This window comes from Pinus tabuliformis, chromosome 5_1 (assembly GCF_031772625.1).
Source record: "Pinus tabuliformis cultivar Carrire ecotype Pingquan chromosome 5_1, CPIR1, whole genome shotgun sequence".
Taxonomy (NCBI): domain Eukaryota; kingdom Viridiplantae; phylum Streptophyta; class Pinopsida; order Pinales; family Pinaceae; genus Pinus; species Pinus tabuliformis.
Genome location: NC_142305.1, coordinates 987,399,438 through 987,414,060, shown reverse-complemented (window position 1 = coordinate 987,414,060; position 14,623 = coordinate 987,399,438). Strand labels below are relative to the sequence as shown.

Below are 14,623 nucleotides of genomic sequence, written 5' to 3'. Positions count from 1 at the left end.
CATTTTGTGGAACATCTTCCTGTTGAATGTGGCCAATTATGCTTTTACTTTTCTTTTTAGCTGCATCAACCTCTAGGGCATCATTCCGGGCCCGACCCAAGGTGTGGACAAGGGGAGGGGAGAGCTAGCCCTATGTGGACCCAGTGGAGGAATGTGGACCCAGGTGGGAGAAATGATGAATGGGATTATAATGACTTCCCGTGAAATACCATCCCTAAAGCCAAATGGTCAGTAAAAGAGATCCCACGGGACTAGAATCCAAGGTTAATATCCAAAAGGGGTTTAGGAGACAATAGCACAGACCTAGCCCATTCTTTCCACTTATTCCCCCCATTAATCCATCCCCGGAAGTATCCATGATAAGCAAACTACAATACTCAATTACCAAATGACAAGGCATACCTTCAGTTTCAAGAGGCCCACCTTCAAACATACGATCATGGCAGATGGGTGACGGACCACATGGTTGGCTCAGGTGGCGGAGAAATGGCACAACGAGCTAGTTGGTCGCTGCAAGGGGCTGCTGGCTATTGGCTGAGGATCATCTTGGAGAAAAAATTTCTCCTAGAGATATAACCCACAAAATGGTGGGTAATAGGGCCAACCCCTTGTCCATCACTTTTGAGGGTCCTATTCTTTACTATGGCACCTATGGACCTTATTAGGCCTCTTGGAGGGCCCTAAACCATGTAGTATTTCTCATTTGACCTCTTAAGAGGCTTATTATTTCATTTGTTAGTTAATTTGGTGGGCTTGTCACCAAAAATTAGGTCATTAGCGCATTATTTTATTTTTGAGGCTTATGTAGGCCTAGGAGACTAATTCGAACTCCTCATTAGTGTATAAATACAAGTGAGATGAGTTCATTTGCTCATCATCACTTTGTATTGGATCTCTTCTCTCTTGAGAATTTCGCACTTTTTCTTGGAAGATGAATTAGAGCATGGATGAATTTTGATGTTTGGATTTAGTTTATCTTATCTTGGAGCTTCTCTATTGTCAAATTGTTGATGGTTGGATATGTTCTATTACATGTAAGTTTATGCTTTTAATGTTATTCTTATCTCACTTTGTCATATACATTGGATTGGGAATTTAGTTATATTTAGGGTTAATTGTTGCATGCATTTACTACTTAAATTGTGGAATTTTGTCTCTATATAGCATCTCTCAATGTATGGGCCATGTAACTTTGAATGAAATTTCCTAGGGATAATTCTATTAATGAATTCATCTTGATAAGCCATCACCTTTTGCAAGTCGAAGTACAAAACTGTAAGGTTGCTTCCCCTTGTCCTAGAAGACAAGCAAAGTAGTATTAAGGCCTCCTTGACTAAGAAACAAGGTTCTCATTCATATCTATCCTAGACTCCATTCCCCCAAGACTAGGGCATTGATCTACCAAGAGGTGGTCACTCAAAAATCAACTCTTTTTCACCTTATTCTAGGTCTAGCCAAGTTGGGTCACCTAGGGCATTGCTTTCCCGACAAAGTAGCCCTCCAAAAAGTTCGATCTCCTAGCCTCTCCTGTGTTAGTGTGTCCTCAAGGCCTCCTCCAATTTTGAAGCCATTCGGACAGTGGAGTTGTGAGATAACCTAAGCCCTAGCTCTAAGATCAAGCTTTGCCCTAGCATCACCAAAGCTAGTGCCTCATAGGATCAATTTGACACCTTTAAGTGAAAATTCTTGCTTTGATCTTCCCCCCTTCTTGTCTGGGTTAAGAACATCATTGGTTTCTAAATTCTTGCTCCTTAACCTAGGTTGGGTCCACTTGGTCCCGTGTGGTTCTGCACCTTCGAAAAGTCAAATCTTTAGGAACCACTCACAGAGCATATTCCTTCTAAAAGTAAATAAGGATTTTAGGATTGAGAAACTCCTTCATAGTGCATATTCCACTAAAACTAACTCTCAAGTCCTCACCTCCTTCTCCTATAAATCTTTGTACCTTGCTTAATAAGCAAGAAAGCTTTATTCTTAAAACCCCTTCTAGGAAAAGGATTATAAGGGTCACTTCAAATCCATTGGTTGATTCATCCTTCACAAGTGACCTCCTACATACCGGGTCTCCTCCCATCGAAGAAAGTCCATAAAGAGTAGGGAGTCTTAGCTAAGGTGACAGTGGGCTAAGCCTCCATCGTTGCCCCTTGATCTAACAGTTGTCGTTTAAGAATCCCTCTTATGCCCCCTGCTAGTTTGAGCAATAACAGTCCCAATGCCAGAATTGCCTCCTGTTCCAAAAATCGTCTCTAATGTGGAAAATCAAAATTGGGGATATTACAAAGGACTACCCCCTTTAGCCTGCATTTAAGAGTAGCTTAAACAGAGAAGGCGAGGATCAAAGTGACAGCCCCTGCCCTGAGCGTTGTCACATAAGTTGTACATTTTGGGCGACAACAGGACTGAAAAACATGGGAATAATTCCAACCACCATCCTCAAGAATTAATTAGCAAACATGGGGTTATTGGCTACACTATCAGTGCAGATTACAAACACCTATCCACGGGCTATATCAATGATTGGCACAAATCCCAAGAAGGCACTAATGGGACAACATTTAAGAATGAAAATGTTGAACAAAAGTGACAAAGCCACAAGCCACGACCTGCAGACCCCCACGCAAGGGAGAAGCATGCCCACCACGATTTGAAATTGGATCATTTTCACAGCAACCACTCCAAGTTAGTACTAGACTATAGCCTGACAAACTCCACAATTCACACTTATTTAGTAGCGACCAACACTGCAACTTTACTTAGACAAATTGATGTTGAACTTCTTAACACAATTAGAAACTCTCCTAGACTTGGTTATAATCCCAAGTAGGATATTTTATAGATTTTGAGGAAAACTAATTCAACCAAAATTTCTCCATAAAATTACCATTCAATTTACAGAAGATTGCCATGTAAAATAGAACAAGAGAGTGCATGCAATTCAATCATACAATGAGCAGAGACAATCTCAGTTTTTATTATTTTATATAAACCGAGGTTTTACATGTTGAAATAACAAAATAACTGATATAGCTGAGATAGAACTATCCTCAAGGATCTACTCCAATGTTGCACAGGCCCTCCACCAGAACTTAACTGAACTGCCACCGCTAAGCTCTCCTATGAATTCTGGATGAATTCACTAAGGGGAGATGGGTACTCGCCCAATCTCACTAAATCACCCGAGGGTTTCCGTCCTAGGGCTACCAAGGAAGTAGAGAATCGGGTTCCCAACCTCTCATACAGGAAGAAATATCAAATCCAAGATGTCCCCTAATGGCCTCCTCCTCCTCTTTTTGTAAATTTAATGGACCCCTCTAGAACCTCTTATTTTATTATTATTTTAATCATCGAACACTTTACCCTTTTTTTATTTCAATTAAAATATTCTAAATTGGCCCCCATACTCTCTTCGACCATTGAAAGCCACTTCTTAGCATCCCATCCTGTAGATCTTCTCTTTCTGGTTCCAACAAGCTATTACACTGGGGTGTTACATCAATTAATCCTCTTAGAATGCCACCTTGAGCATAATTAATTAAGTTAGGTCCCATAATGATGCAATTTTTTGAAAGTTGTCGAAACGCAACGGGATGAATGGAAAATTATGTGGGTTATGGAATATGCCAAGTGAATGCCATCAGATCCCATAAAAACTCCTCAAACTCTCTCGAAACCCCTGATGACATAAACCTGCTCCCATGATCTGGCCATCCCGTGCCCTGGAAATCCACCCTAACTGTACTATGGAGGAAAATAAAAATGGGGATATGACAAATCCTCCCGCCCCAAGATTGCTTGCCCTCAAGCAATCCGCACCTGTCCACTGTAAAGGCATCTGCAAACTGATACCAAGATCCCATATGAACCACTGGTCCACGTCATGCCTCCAAGCAGTCCAAACATGACTAGATCCCTCAATACCTGGATCCCATGCCCATCTCTGCCTCACCCTACTACCAGTAGACCCACCTAGATCCCAATGCCACCATGGCCAATCATCGCCCAAGTCCCATGGCTCGAACTGTGCTCTGTCTCCGGCTATAGTTGCTGCTCCATCAACCAAATACCAACTCATCACCTCTCTCCAATCCAACCTCTGGCATAGACCAAGGTCAACCTCACTATGTTGATGTTGTGATCGAATGTTGATGGACGACCAACCTATGATTTGCTGCCAATTGGCCCACGCAATGTCCCCGATCTCTAAGGGCCCCTGTTGTACCACGGTCCTGACTAACAATGACACTCCATCAATAGGATACCAACACATGATCTCCTCCTAATCTAAGGCATGGGCTTCGGTATAAGGAACAAGTCTGTTACGCTGATGTTGGTCCATGCTCCACTCATGTTGCTCTATCTGGTCATTCGACAATATCCACTAAGAGAACCCTACCTCTCTCCCTACAATGGGTACGAGTGGCCAACTGTGTTACACGCCTTGTCTATGTACTCCTAGAGAGGGTTGTTGCCTGGAAACATTGTAGGTTTGTTGGTTGTGACTCCACCTATCTGCACCTCATCAATGGGTAGGCCCAAAGATGGGTGCACCACCATCTCCAAAAGATCCTCTCATCTGTCCAGAAGCTCCATGCTCCTCTGGTCTACTCATCACCTGCAAAATTGTCCTATCAGGTCCCAACACCTCCTAATGACCAATATCTGCAAATGCTACCTCCCTGGTGGTTCACTGCACATCCGCCAGCTCCTCTCCAATGGCTAGCCCTAAGGGTGTCTGCTCATCCTCCATCATGGGCTCAACATGAGCCACTAGTTGACTCTCCAAAAATGGCCCATCCCGCACACACTGTGTATCATCTAACTCATGCTCCTCTATGTGCTCTCTATGTCGAAATATCAGTTGCTCATCTGCTCTCTGGTCTCCTTCCCTCATAAAATTAATCAGTTGCTCATCATACTCCTCTACCACACATGGATGCATATCTGGGTTATTGTCATCAACTCCACATGACTTCCCATGCTCTTTAGAGGCATCCCATAAGGACCCATGGACTCAACTAAAAAACAAGAATCCTCAACTGGAAAATCAATAGGAACCTCCTCCTGATCTACCTCTGCCATCTCCTCTGTTTCAATCCTGCATGAGTGGTCAAGTCCCCAAGATTCCTTGTAGGTGAAGCAAAGACCCTTTCTCCTTAACTCATTCTTGCTACATGGTCCACCAATCCCGAGCAACTCCTCCCTGGTCAATTGTCTCTGGAACAGTCTAATATTCTACTCAACCAACCTTTCGGTTAGCTCATAAGCAGTGGGTGAGACCATTTGTTCCTTTCTCCAAATGGCCCACAAATTATAGACTGTAACTTCTTGCAGATGGTATCACGATCTCCCATAACTGAAGACAAGATGGACTGCATGTGTGCTTTGACCATGTCTAGATGATGTTTCTTAATGCTGAAAAAGTATTAGAACATTTGAAAATTATATTGTTACACTCTAGATCAAACACGATGTCGTAGGTTCAGAGTTTGGCCATATCTTCCAAAATCGGGAGCTTTTCCCAAAGGTAAGACCCATGGTATTATCCAAGTCCTAAAAGGTATCTACTATCAATCTGAAAACTCTCCTCATAGCATCATCATTATAAGGAGGTATAGGTGCAGTCAACCTCATAATATTACTGAGACAAGATGCAACTGGGAGTCTGACCCCTTCACAAGGTTCCTCCAAGAACTTGTGTTGTATGAGAGCAAGCATAGCTGGTTTTAGAGCCCAAATTAGTTTATTTCCCTCTAATTGTTTCACTTTGGAAATGAGTGCATCCAGTTCATTTAATCCGAAAAGAGCTTTCATTGTGACCCTCATGTGTTTCAAATCTGTCCCAAGTGCAAAGATTTTGTGTTCAATCTCCAGCACTTTCTGCAGATCCCTTGGTTGTTCTTTTTGAAGAATGGCATAGACCCCTCTTGAGAAAGGTCTGCTGTTTTGTTTTGCCTTTGGTTGCTCTGAAGAGGTATTGCTGCGAGAGGGTTTGAATTGTTGTTGACTAAGCTTCTTGAGGATGCCCTTGAGGGTTCCTATGGATCTTTCAAGGTCCATCTTAGAATTATGCCTCCTTTCTCAGCCAACGTCCAGCCAATATAAGGTAATTTGTGGCTTTACTAACCCACAGACCTTGCACAGATGTTCATCTGGCCAAATAATGAAGATGCCAGTGAATAGATAAATGCAACTCTTATGAGTGGATTGGTTCGCTGTGCAATTATTTGCAATATGTTGTAGGTGATATTGTTGGTTTCACTTGAGTTTGGATGTGGAGAACATAATGTTGTAGACAAGTTTTGGGCTTTTTTGTCTCAGCATTACATATATAATACTCAGAGTGTAGAAATGAACTCCAACTAGCAAAATTTGCAAAGTATTTATCCCAAGAAAATGTGTATTAACTACATACTGGAATATTGCACAATCATTATACCATCCTTAAAAGATGTACACAGAGTAAGAGATAATGAGGGAACCTGATTTTGCTTAGCAGTCCAAATGAATCCTTTAGAAGGTGAGCAACTTCCTCAGCAAGTGTGACGCCTTCCAGCAGTGATAAAACGTCCCTCAGAGGCAGACCAGGCACACACAGTAAGAATTATAGAGGAAAGTGCTTGTTTCTAGGCATTACTTGGAATAATGATAACCTTTAGCCTGGAATGTAGACTCATCTGCGTAAGTTGAACAACTCGTCCTCTCACTGCTCAGAAATGATCCCCACAGACACAGACAGCATTGAGAGCAGTCACGTTGGTGGCTAAGGCACTATATCAATCTCCACTAGAAGGTGATAACCAGCAATGCAAACCTCAGATATATGGCACGCAGACGATAAACCCATAAGCACAATGAATAGTTCAGGAAATTTGATAACTCCCACGCACAGGAAGAGTAAGATAGACAGCCTCAGTCAACAAGTGTGCACGGCCTTCCTCAAGGTCAGAATCGATCTATGGTAAGGATATACACACAAAAACTCACAGGGAAGAGTTTAGCTTCTCGAAACAAAGAGACTTGGTCGATCTGACAAATTCAGCGTCTTTCTCTTGGTATAGAAAAGAGCAGTCGGCTTCTTGAACTTCACAATGTGATCTGGCTTGGGAACAAGCTTTCGGTCCTTGACGTGCTTCAACGACTCAGTCTGAATTCGGCTTCTGCACCCGATCGGCTTCTGCACCCGATGAATGTGGTTCTTCCGGGCAAAAAATCCACGTCTGTTTCTTTAAGGATCGAGTTGCCGCCGCCAGTGACCAATTCTCGTTCTGCCATCAATGCATGCAAGTTAACTCGGACAATTTACCCTCCGCCAGCACTTCCTCAGTGGCTCTGTGTGGTCATGCAGGTCCCAAGCCAAACATTCAGTGAATCGATTGTTCAATCAACGCATTCTATTAGGACTCAACCCTGATTCGAATAGGAACCAACGTAGTCGGTCAGTCCCCTGAAACATGACTCGGTGATGCGACGCCAGCTCTGTGACTCCGAATGTTCGGCGTATTCCCACCCGCTTGCTCTGTTATACTCAACGCATCCCATCTCTAATCACATCGCTTTCTGCACGTATCGCATTACACGTTCAAAGTGCCTCTTCGACTCCTGTAGTGATGTCTACAGTCCATGCGTTCCTTGCAATGACGGACCGACTACTGCAATCCGTCTTCAAAATTTGAGGACTTTGGCTTTGATGATCAATCAAGACAAATACCCAAAATTCTGCCCAAAACGGCTGTTGTATAACTTGGCCTCACTTAATAAAAAAAATTCACTGCACAAACGATGATCTAGGGCCCATTTTGAACGCATTCATTTGGTCATGCAAAATAATTTGGGCCTTGGCATCCCTTGAAAAAAAAACACAGACGTCTCTTTCAAATTTTGACGGCAATCACAACGACTTCATAAACTCAGACTCTGATAACAATATATTCTGTCCCCCAAATAATTCGCCTAACTCTATGGGACTTGGAATAGTTTTTGCGGCCCCCACATAAAAATAATGTGCCACGATTTTTTATTAGAACTTACGCTATTTTAGGTGGCTCAGATGTCAATTTGTTGAACTTTTATTGTGCATGCAACAATTTGTCAAAAAAATTGTAGGACATTTATTGAGATTAATTGATAGAGCCCTTGTCGGGAATTCTTATTTTGCTCCAGGCAGTGGGTTTTCGGCTTCTCCTACAAACCCTCGAACAATAATAGCTAGAAGCCTACAAGTGAAAATCACAGGTTGAACCAAGACCAAGGCTTTGATACCACTGTAATATCCCAAAGGGGTTATTTTGCAGATTTTGTTAAAAACTAATTCAACCAAAATTTCTCCATAAAATTACCATTCAATTTAAAAAAGATTTCCATGTAAAATAGAACAAGAGAATGCATGCAATTCAATCATACAATGAGCAGAAATAATTTCAACTTTTATTATAATATATAAACTAGGGTTTTACACGCTGAAATCAACAAATAGTTGATATAGCTGATATCACTGAAATAGAACTGGCCTAAAAGATCTGCTCCAATGTTGCACGGGCCCTCCACCAAACTGAATTGAACTGCCACTGCTCTCTTGTGAATTCTGGATGAATTCACCAAGGGAATATGGGTACTCGCCCAATCTCACTAAATCACCCGAGGGTTTCCATCCTCGGCTACCAAGGAAGTAGAGAAATGGGTTCCCAACCTCTCATACAAAAAGAAATATCAAATCCACGATGTCCCCTAATGGCCTCCTTCTCCTCTTTTTATAAATCTGATGGACCCCTCTAGAACTTCCTATTTTATTATTATTTTAATCATGGACCACTTTTCCATCTTTTTATTTCAATTAAAATATTCTTTTTAATGTGGAAAATGGTAAATTGGCCACCATACTCTCTCTGACCACTGAAAGTCACTTCTCAGCATCCCATCCTGTAGATCTTCTCGTTCCAGTTCCAACGAGCTATTACACTGAGGTGTTTCATCAATTAATCCTCCCGGAATGCCACCTTGAGCATAATTGATTAAATTAGACCCCATAATAATGCAAATTTTTTAAAGTTGTCGGAATGCAATGAAACGAAAATAAAATTGTGCGGGTGATAGAATATGCCAAGCGAATGCCATTAGATCCCATAAAAACTCCTCAAACTCCCTTGGAACCCCTGATGACATAAACTTGCTCTCATGATCTGGCCATCCCATGTCGTGGAAATCCCCCCTAGCTGTACAACAGAGGAAAATAAAAAATGGGGATATAACATTGGCCAAGAACTAAACTCATCAGTGATCATGTATGGATATATAGATTTAAGTAGTTGACCATATAGATTTAAGTAGTTGAGCTTCAAATTGGATAATAAAATAGTAAGTTTATAATTCTTTTATGATATTGAGATGTCATCCCTTGTACCATCCTTTGAAATTTGGGTGTTCTCTTTAGCCATCCCCTGAAACTTGTAGGCTCTCTCCAGCTGTCCCAAAAATTCATCACCCCATCCCCAAAACTCATTTCCCCATTTCTGTGCCCAAAACTCAGCACAGCGTAGGTTCTTATAAATTTTAGATAATAGGTTATGGTCTTTTATACTTATGTTTTCTGTCTTAATGAATGCCTGTGATGCATGTAATCAACTGAACAACCTCTAAAAATTGGAAAACTCGTAGTTGGCTGTGAGACAAACAACAGTAAAAGGACCACAAAGGATAGAAAATCTTTATTTGGGCCTCTGCAAATAAAAAGTACAGAGATAAGAAAATAAGACAACACATTACCTGTATTGCAAAAGTCAGCGAAGAAACTTTAAAATGATCCTCAAGCTTGGTTCCAACAAGCTGGGCCATAAGCCACAGATCGGAAGTTTCTTCAGCAGTCAATTCTGTAAATCGCTGCACCAACCTTTTAGGGCTTATAAGCACATGTGGTTAATGTTAAGAAAATCATCCCACATTGTCTCCATGGATCAAGCTTGTTGCTTCACATCTCAGCAACACCAAACTAAGAGACAAAATAATTTGAACAACAGCGAGGGGAAACTGATATATATCTCATACCATAAGCTCAAAAGAAAGTCACACCAAGACCCTTATTACCATTACCCATGCAACTGCAAACCATGAAACACTTTGAATGAATTCTGTAAATCTACCTCATGCTAGAAACAAGTCAAGAAGCTATGCAAGATGGTGAGAATTAATATTTAGAAGAGTTTGCTTTAAGCATTAAGCTAACCCAGCCTTAAAAGAGAAGATACACAAAAAATATTTAAAATGTTCTTAAATGATTATTGTATTAAAGAAAGCAGTTGAATAAAACATTCTATCTAGTCTACCTGTTAACTACAAGCCAAAGTTGGACTCCTCTCTCTCTATATGTGTGTGTGTGTGTGTACACACACATTGATAGAGAGAGGGTGAGGATATGTAGCATGTGCATAAATAATATGAAAATATGTCAGCTCAGTCACTAAATATGTTAAACTAGGACACATTTTTCACTCAAAAAAATTGAAGGCATCATCAAACAGAACCATACCTCCAACTTTGACCAAATTAACACCCAAGCAGTCATATTAAGTTATGGCAAAAAGGATATGGCCTGCCAAGATAAACTCCAAATCAGTCAGGCTTCCATTCAATTTATTAAGGTTATTGCATTTCTGGATGATAAGCTTTACACACCATTCGTATTAAGAAAATAAGGACAAAAGTCTTCATACTTCATTCTATGTTGCAAATTAAGAAAACTGCAAGAAATGTTTGTATCCAAACTTAAATATATGGAAAAGGTCAAAAGAACTATTATCAATTTTCTTTTTATTTTTCCTTAGTGAAATAGAACTCCTTACCAGGAACAACAGGCCTAAGATTGACAAAAGCAAAAGACAACTTTGTTGTCAAGAAGACGTCTTGCTTTTTAATCTTGTATGGTCCAAATCTATAATTTTCCTGCTTCACAATTTAACACATAAAACAGATTTATATCAGACCAAGAGCAGAAGTTCCATGTCCTGATCAATTTTAGCTTTCAGTGAGACAGCCTGCAGAAATTCCTGACAAAAACGTCTTTCATAAAAGGCCTACCTTGCAACCCTCCAACAAAAGAAAACTACCTGAAAATGAAGTAGTCAGAAACTTAATAAGAAAGAAGGCTACTCTGTATTCCATTTTATACAGTCATTACAGTAAATGGTAGATGGAGCATATTTTCTACGAAAGAAAAAATCTCACTAACACAAATATCATAGTCAAGAGGAAGGAACCTTAAAGAAAATACAGAAGCAAAACCTGCTACTTGAGAGACAAGGAAAATGTTAGGAGCATGAGCATTTAAAGTCTCATAATTTCTGTCCTTACGGAGATGAAAACGATGAAGGGTATTACCAAAAGTTATAGTCTGATGTGCCCATAGCTGCAAGATTTTCATTTTTGGAGTAACATCAATTTAAGCGTTTTGAATGCTTCAAGAATAATCTGATATATTTATTTTTTATAAACAATAATATTATGCACAGAAGAAACCATGACAGACTCTTAGGATATATATATATATATAAGGCACATAGTAAGAATTGAAACCAAACATAAATCAGATGTATAAGTGATCACAAGAACAAGGAGATTGGAACTTCATAGACAACATTAAAGGTGGTAAATTCCCCTCATTTCAATTCTCCAACACCAAAGTTCATTATTCTCAGAAGTCCTAATGGATGCACTAAGTTATCATCACAGTTTACTGTACTGCGAAGATTATTGGCATAACAGCCATCTTCAATTTCAGAACTCTCTTTGATGTCTGTTGACCACACATGTAACAGTCCCGGGAGCAGAGTACAAACCAGTGGACAAAAAAAATTCAAAGATCATTGTCATCATTCAGCTTCCAGTTTCATCATTGTAAACCCAATTTCTGCTTTTTATATTGTAAATTATTCTAGTGCGACTGTTAAGCCATCTAATAACCCCTAGGTCAGCCTATGATTCTTCTCAAAGGGTTTCATCCTAGGGGGTTTTTTAACCTCCCCGAATTATGTGTGTTTGTAAATACCAATAATTGGCAGAATTTTTCTCCCAGATATACCCCAAAGCTAAGGTGGAATTTCTTGACAAGGTCTTAAGTGAGTACTAGTGTTTATCAAGTCTATGTATTTTTCATACTAGATCATATTGTGTCGCAGGATTGGGTAATGTCTTGAGGCTCCATGTCTAAATGTGTATTTCCCCTTCTAAGAGTTGATATTGTAATAATCATGTAAAAATATTTTAGTGCATGGTACTCATATTTAGACACCACGGCTAAATTATTTGAGGGTTAAAAAAATAATTAATCCCCTCTTGAGTCTTTTAATTAAATTTTCTAGCAAAAATATTAAAAAAAAAAAAAAAATTGTAAGCTGGGGCGGGACTCTCCGATTTACATGTCCATTATGTACCCCTCTACGGGGGAAGGGTAGCCCAAGATTTGAACCCAAGACTTCCGGTTCGGTGAGACTTCATTTCCACGGCCCTTGCCGCTTGAGCTACCCCATGTGGACAAAAAATATTAAAAAATTAATTAACCAGAAAATTAATTATTTTTTAGTCAAAAATTAATATGAGAAAAAATAAATTCTCTCCAAGCGGAAAATCATAAAAAAATTTGTGGGTTAAAAAAGAATTATATTTTGGAGGTCCTCCACGAAGAGAAAAATAGATTTTTTAAGAAAAATTAACCCCTTAGACCTTGGTGGTTAAGTCAAAGTGAATTTTTTAAGGATATTATTCCAAAATATTATTTTTTGAATTAATATAAAAGGAGTTTTAAAAGAAATTCGAATTTTTTCTCAAAATAAAAAATCCAATCGACAGTGGAGATGTAATGTCCCTTCCTAAATTATTTTGGAACAGGATTAATTTCTACATTTTGGGGCCGATTTTGGAGGTGATGGGGTCATTCGATTTCATTAAGAGGCTAGACTTAGTAGAAGTTATTTTGATATGGTTAATTTGTACGTGGGGGCCACCCATGCAAGGAGAATACGCATTCCCTAGTTTGATTTGCATGGAAGGGAAATCGATGGTTAAGTGAGGGAAAATGGAGGGAAAATGGCAGGAAAAGTGCTCCACTAAATCTATATAAAGAAGGAAACTCTCCTCATTTCAGCATCTTATCTTTTGATATATTGAACTCAATCTTAGTTGCTTGAGTTGCTTAGCCAGGTTACTGTGTTGTTTAGCACACAAGTCTCTCCGAGCGGAGATCTCAACACTTGCTTCAGTGGACTTCGAGTGCCAACCCTAGGAGGGAGTTCTTCTTCATCTCAATTCGTAGCAGCAGCAAGGAGATGAGTTACAGCAGTTGTGAGTCGAGTACCAGCAGCAGGGAGATTTACAAAAGCGCGGGGATTGTGTAGTCACGGCGTGAGGCACTCCGGGAAGTTGGGGGAGACAGGAGCATCCTTTCTTCATTTTCAGGAGTATAGAGGGAAGCTACAGACAAGAGGGTCATCCTACATGCAGCGCATTTCATCACACGCAGGACTGCGTCATCTCCTCCATGACTGCGCAGTCATTGGAGTGAGACTCTTTGGGGCAACACCATCCGAGAGAGTTTGGACCTAGGGTGTTGGGAGATCATTTGGAGGGCCATTTGAGAAGGATTGTTGGAGTTGGGAGAGCATAGATTGAAAGGATCAGTCACAGCTATAGAATTCGAAATTGGAGGAGAGTCAAGTTGTGAAAGGTCAATTTTTGAAGGTTGGAACCAAGGAAACCCCTTTCTGGGTTTTTCTAGGTTTTGGGCAAGGATCACACTCCTAATTTTATAAAATTTTCTGGGCAGATTTGAGGTGTCAAACAGGGGTTCCAACTAGTCAGCAGCTACAGGAGCTAAGGGGAATTTGGGCCAAAATTCCGAGGTCAACATTTGGCCAATTCCTTCGTGGGTTATTTTGGGTTTCTTGCATAGAGGCTGGGATTAATTTCCCAGAATTTTCTAAGCAGGGAAGGCTCTAACAGCAGATCATTTCAGGCAGCAGCACCTTTCTGGGCAATAACAGCACAACTCTTGGGCCGAATTACAAGCAGATTTGAGGAGAGTGTTCCATTGTTCATTTTGGGTTTTTGCTAGCTTGCCTAGAGCAAGCCCAGGTGCACACATTCAAGCACCTTGTTGTACACATCTTCCCATTTAATAAAATGAGTAGACAGCGCAGTTTGGTTGCCAATTTTGTGGTCTAATGGTTTGATTTAATTTTATGGTGTTATTTTTATTGTCCGCTTTGCATGGCACTATTTTCCCTAGTTTGGAACATCACAGAAAATCAAGCTATTTCAATTGAAAATCGATGGATGAGATTATTTTGACAAGGATCAAGCCAACTAGTCGTTATTTCCACTTGGAGGGGTTTATTCCTCACAAATTTGCTATATAAGGAATCCTTTGAGATCCTCACCGTATGATGTAATTATTGAAAATCTTTGGATGTACAGAGCTAAGCTCTGCTAGGTTTTTTTTGAACTTAATAAAAAGTCTTTGGGGTTCAATTCAAGGTGTCTCTCGCTTGCTGATTTGTGGTATGAGCTAGATGAGTTTTTGTTATATGCTTTGAGCTATTATATGTTATGGTTCTTACTTCAATTGTCGGTAGTAGGAACA

The 14,623-nt window shown here is 40.1% G+C and overlaps 1 protein-coding gene across 8 annotated transcripts in view; it reads right to left on the bottom strand.

The window, feature by feature from the left end:
• The window catches only part of LOC149168035 (bifunctional bis(5'-adenosyl)-triphosphatase/adenylylsulfatase FHIT-like), a 241,940-nt gene that overhangs the window by 122,067 nt on the left and 105,250 nt on the right, over positions 1-14,623 (bottom strand). For 2 of the 8 annotated variants that reach the window (XR_016260595.1, XM_089431632.1), the window contains exons 2-3: positions 10,833-10,932; positions 10,520-10,582 (exon numbers count right to left, since the gene is read on the bottom strand). The exons of 1 other annotated variant lie outside the window; for it this stretch is intronic. Coding sequence is in view for 6 of the 7 variants with exons in the window: in XM_089431632.1 (XP_089287758.1) it covers positions 10,520-10,555 (36 nt within the window). In the remaining variant the exon portion in view is untranslated. Of the gene's footprint in view, positions 1-9,759; positions 10,442-10,519; positions 10,583-10,832; positions 10,936-11,067; positions 11,097-14,623 lie in introns of those variants that run through there. 5 more of the 8 variants (XM_089431634.1, XM_089431633.1, XM_089431629.1 and 2 more) reach the window with 5 other exon arrangements.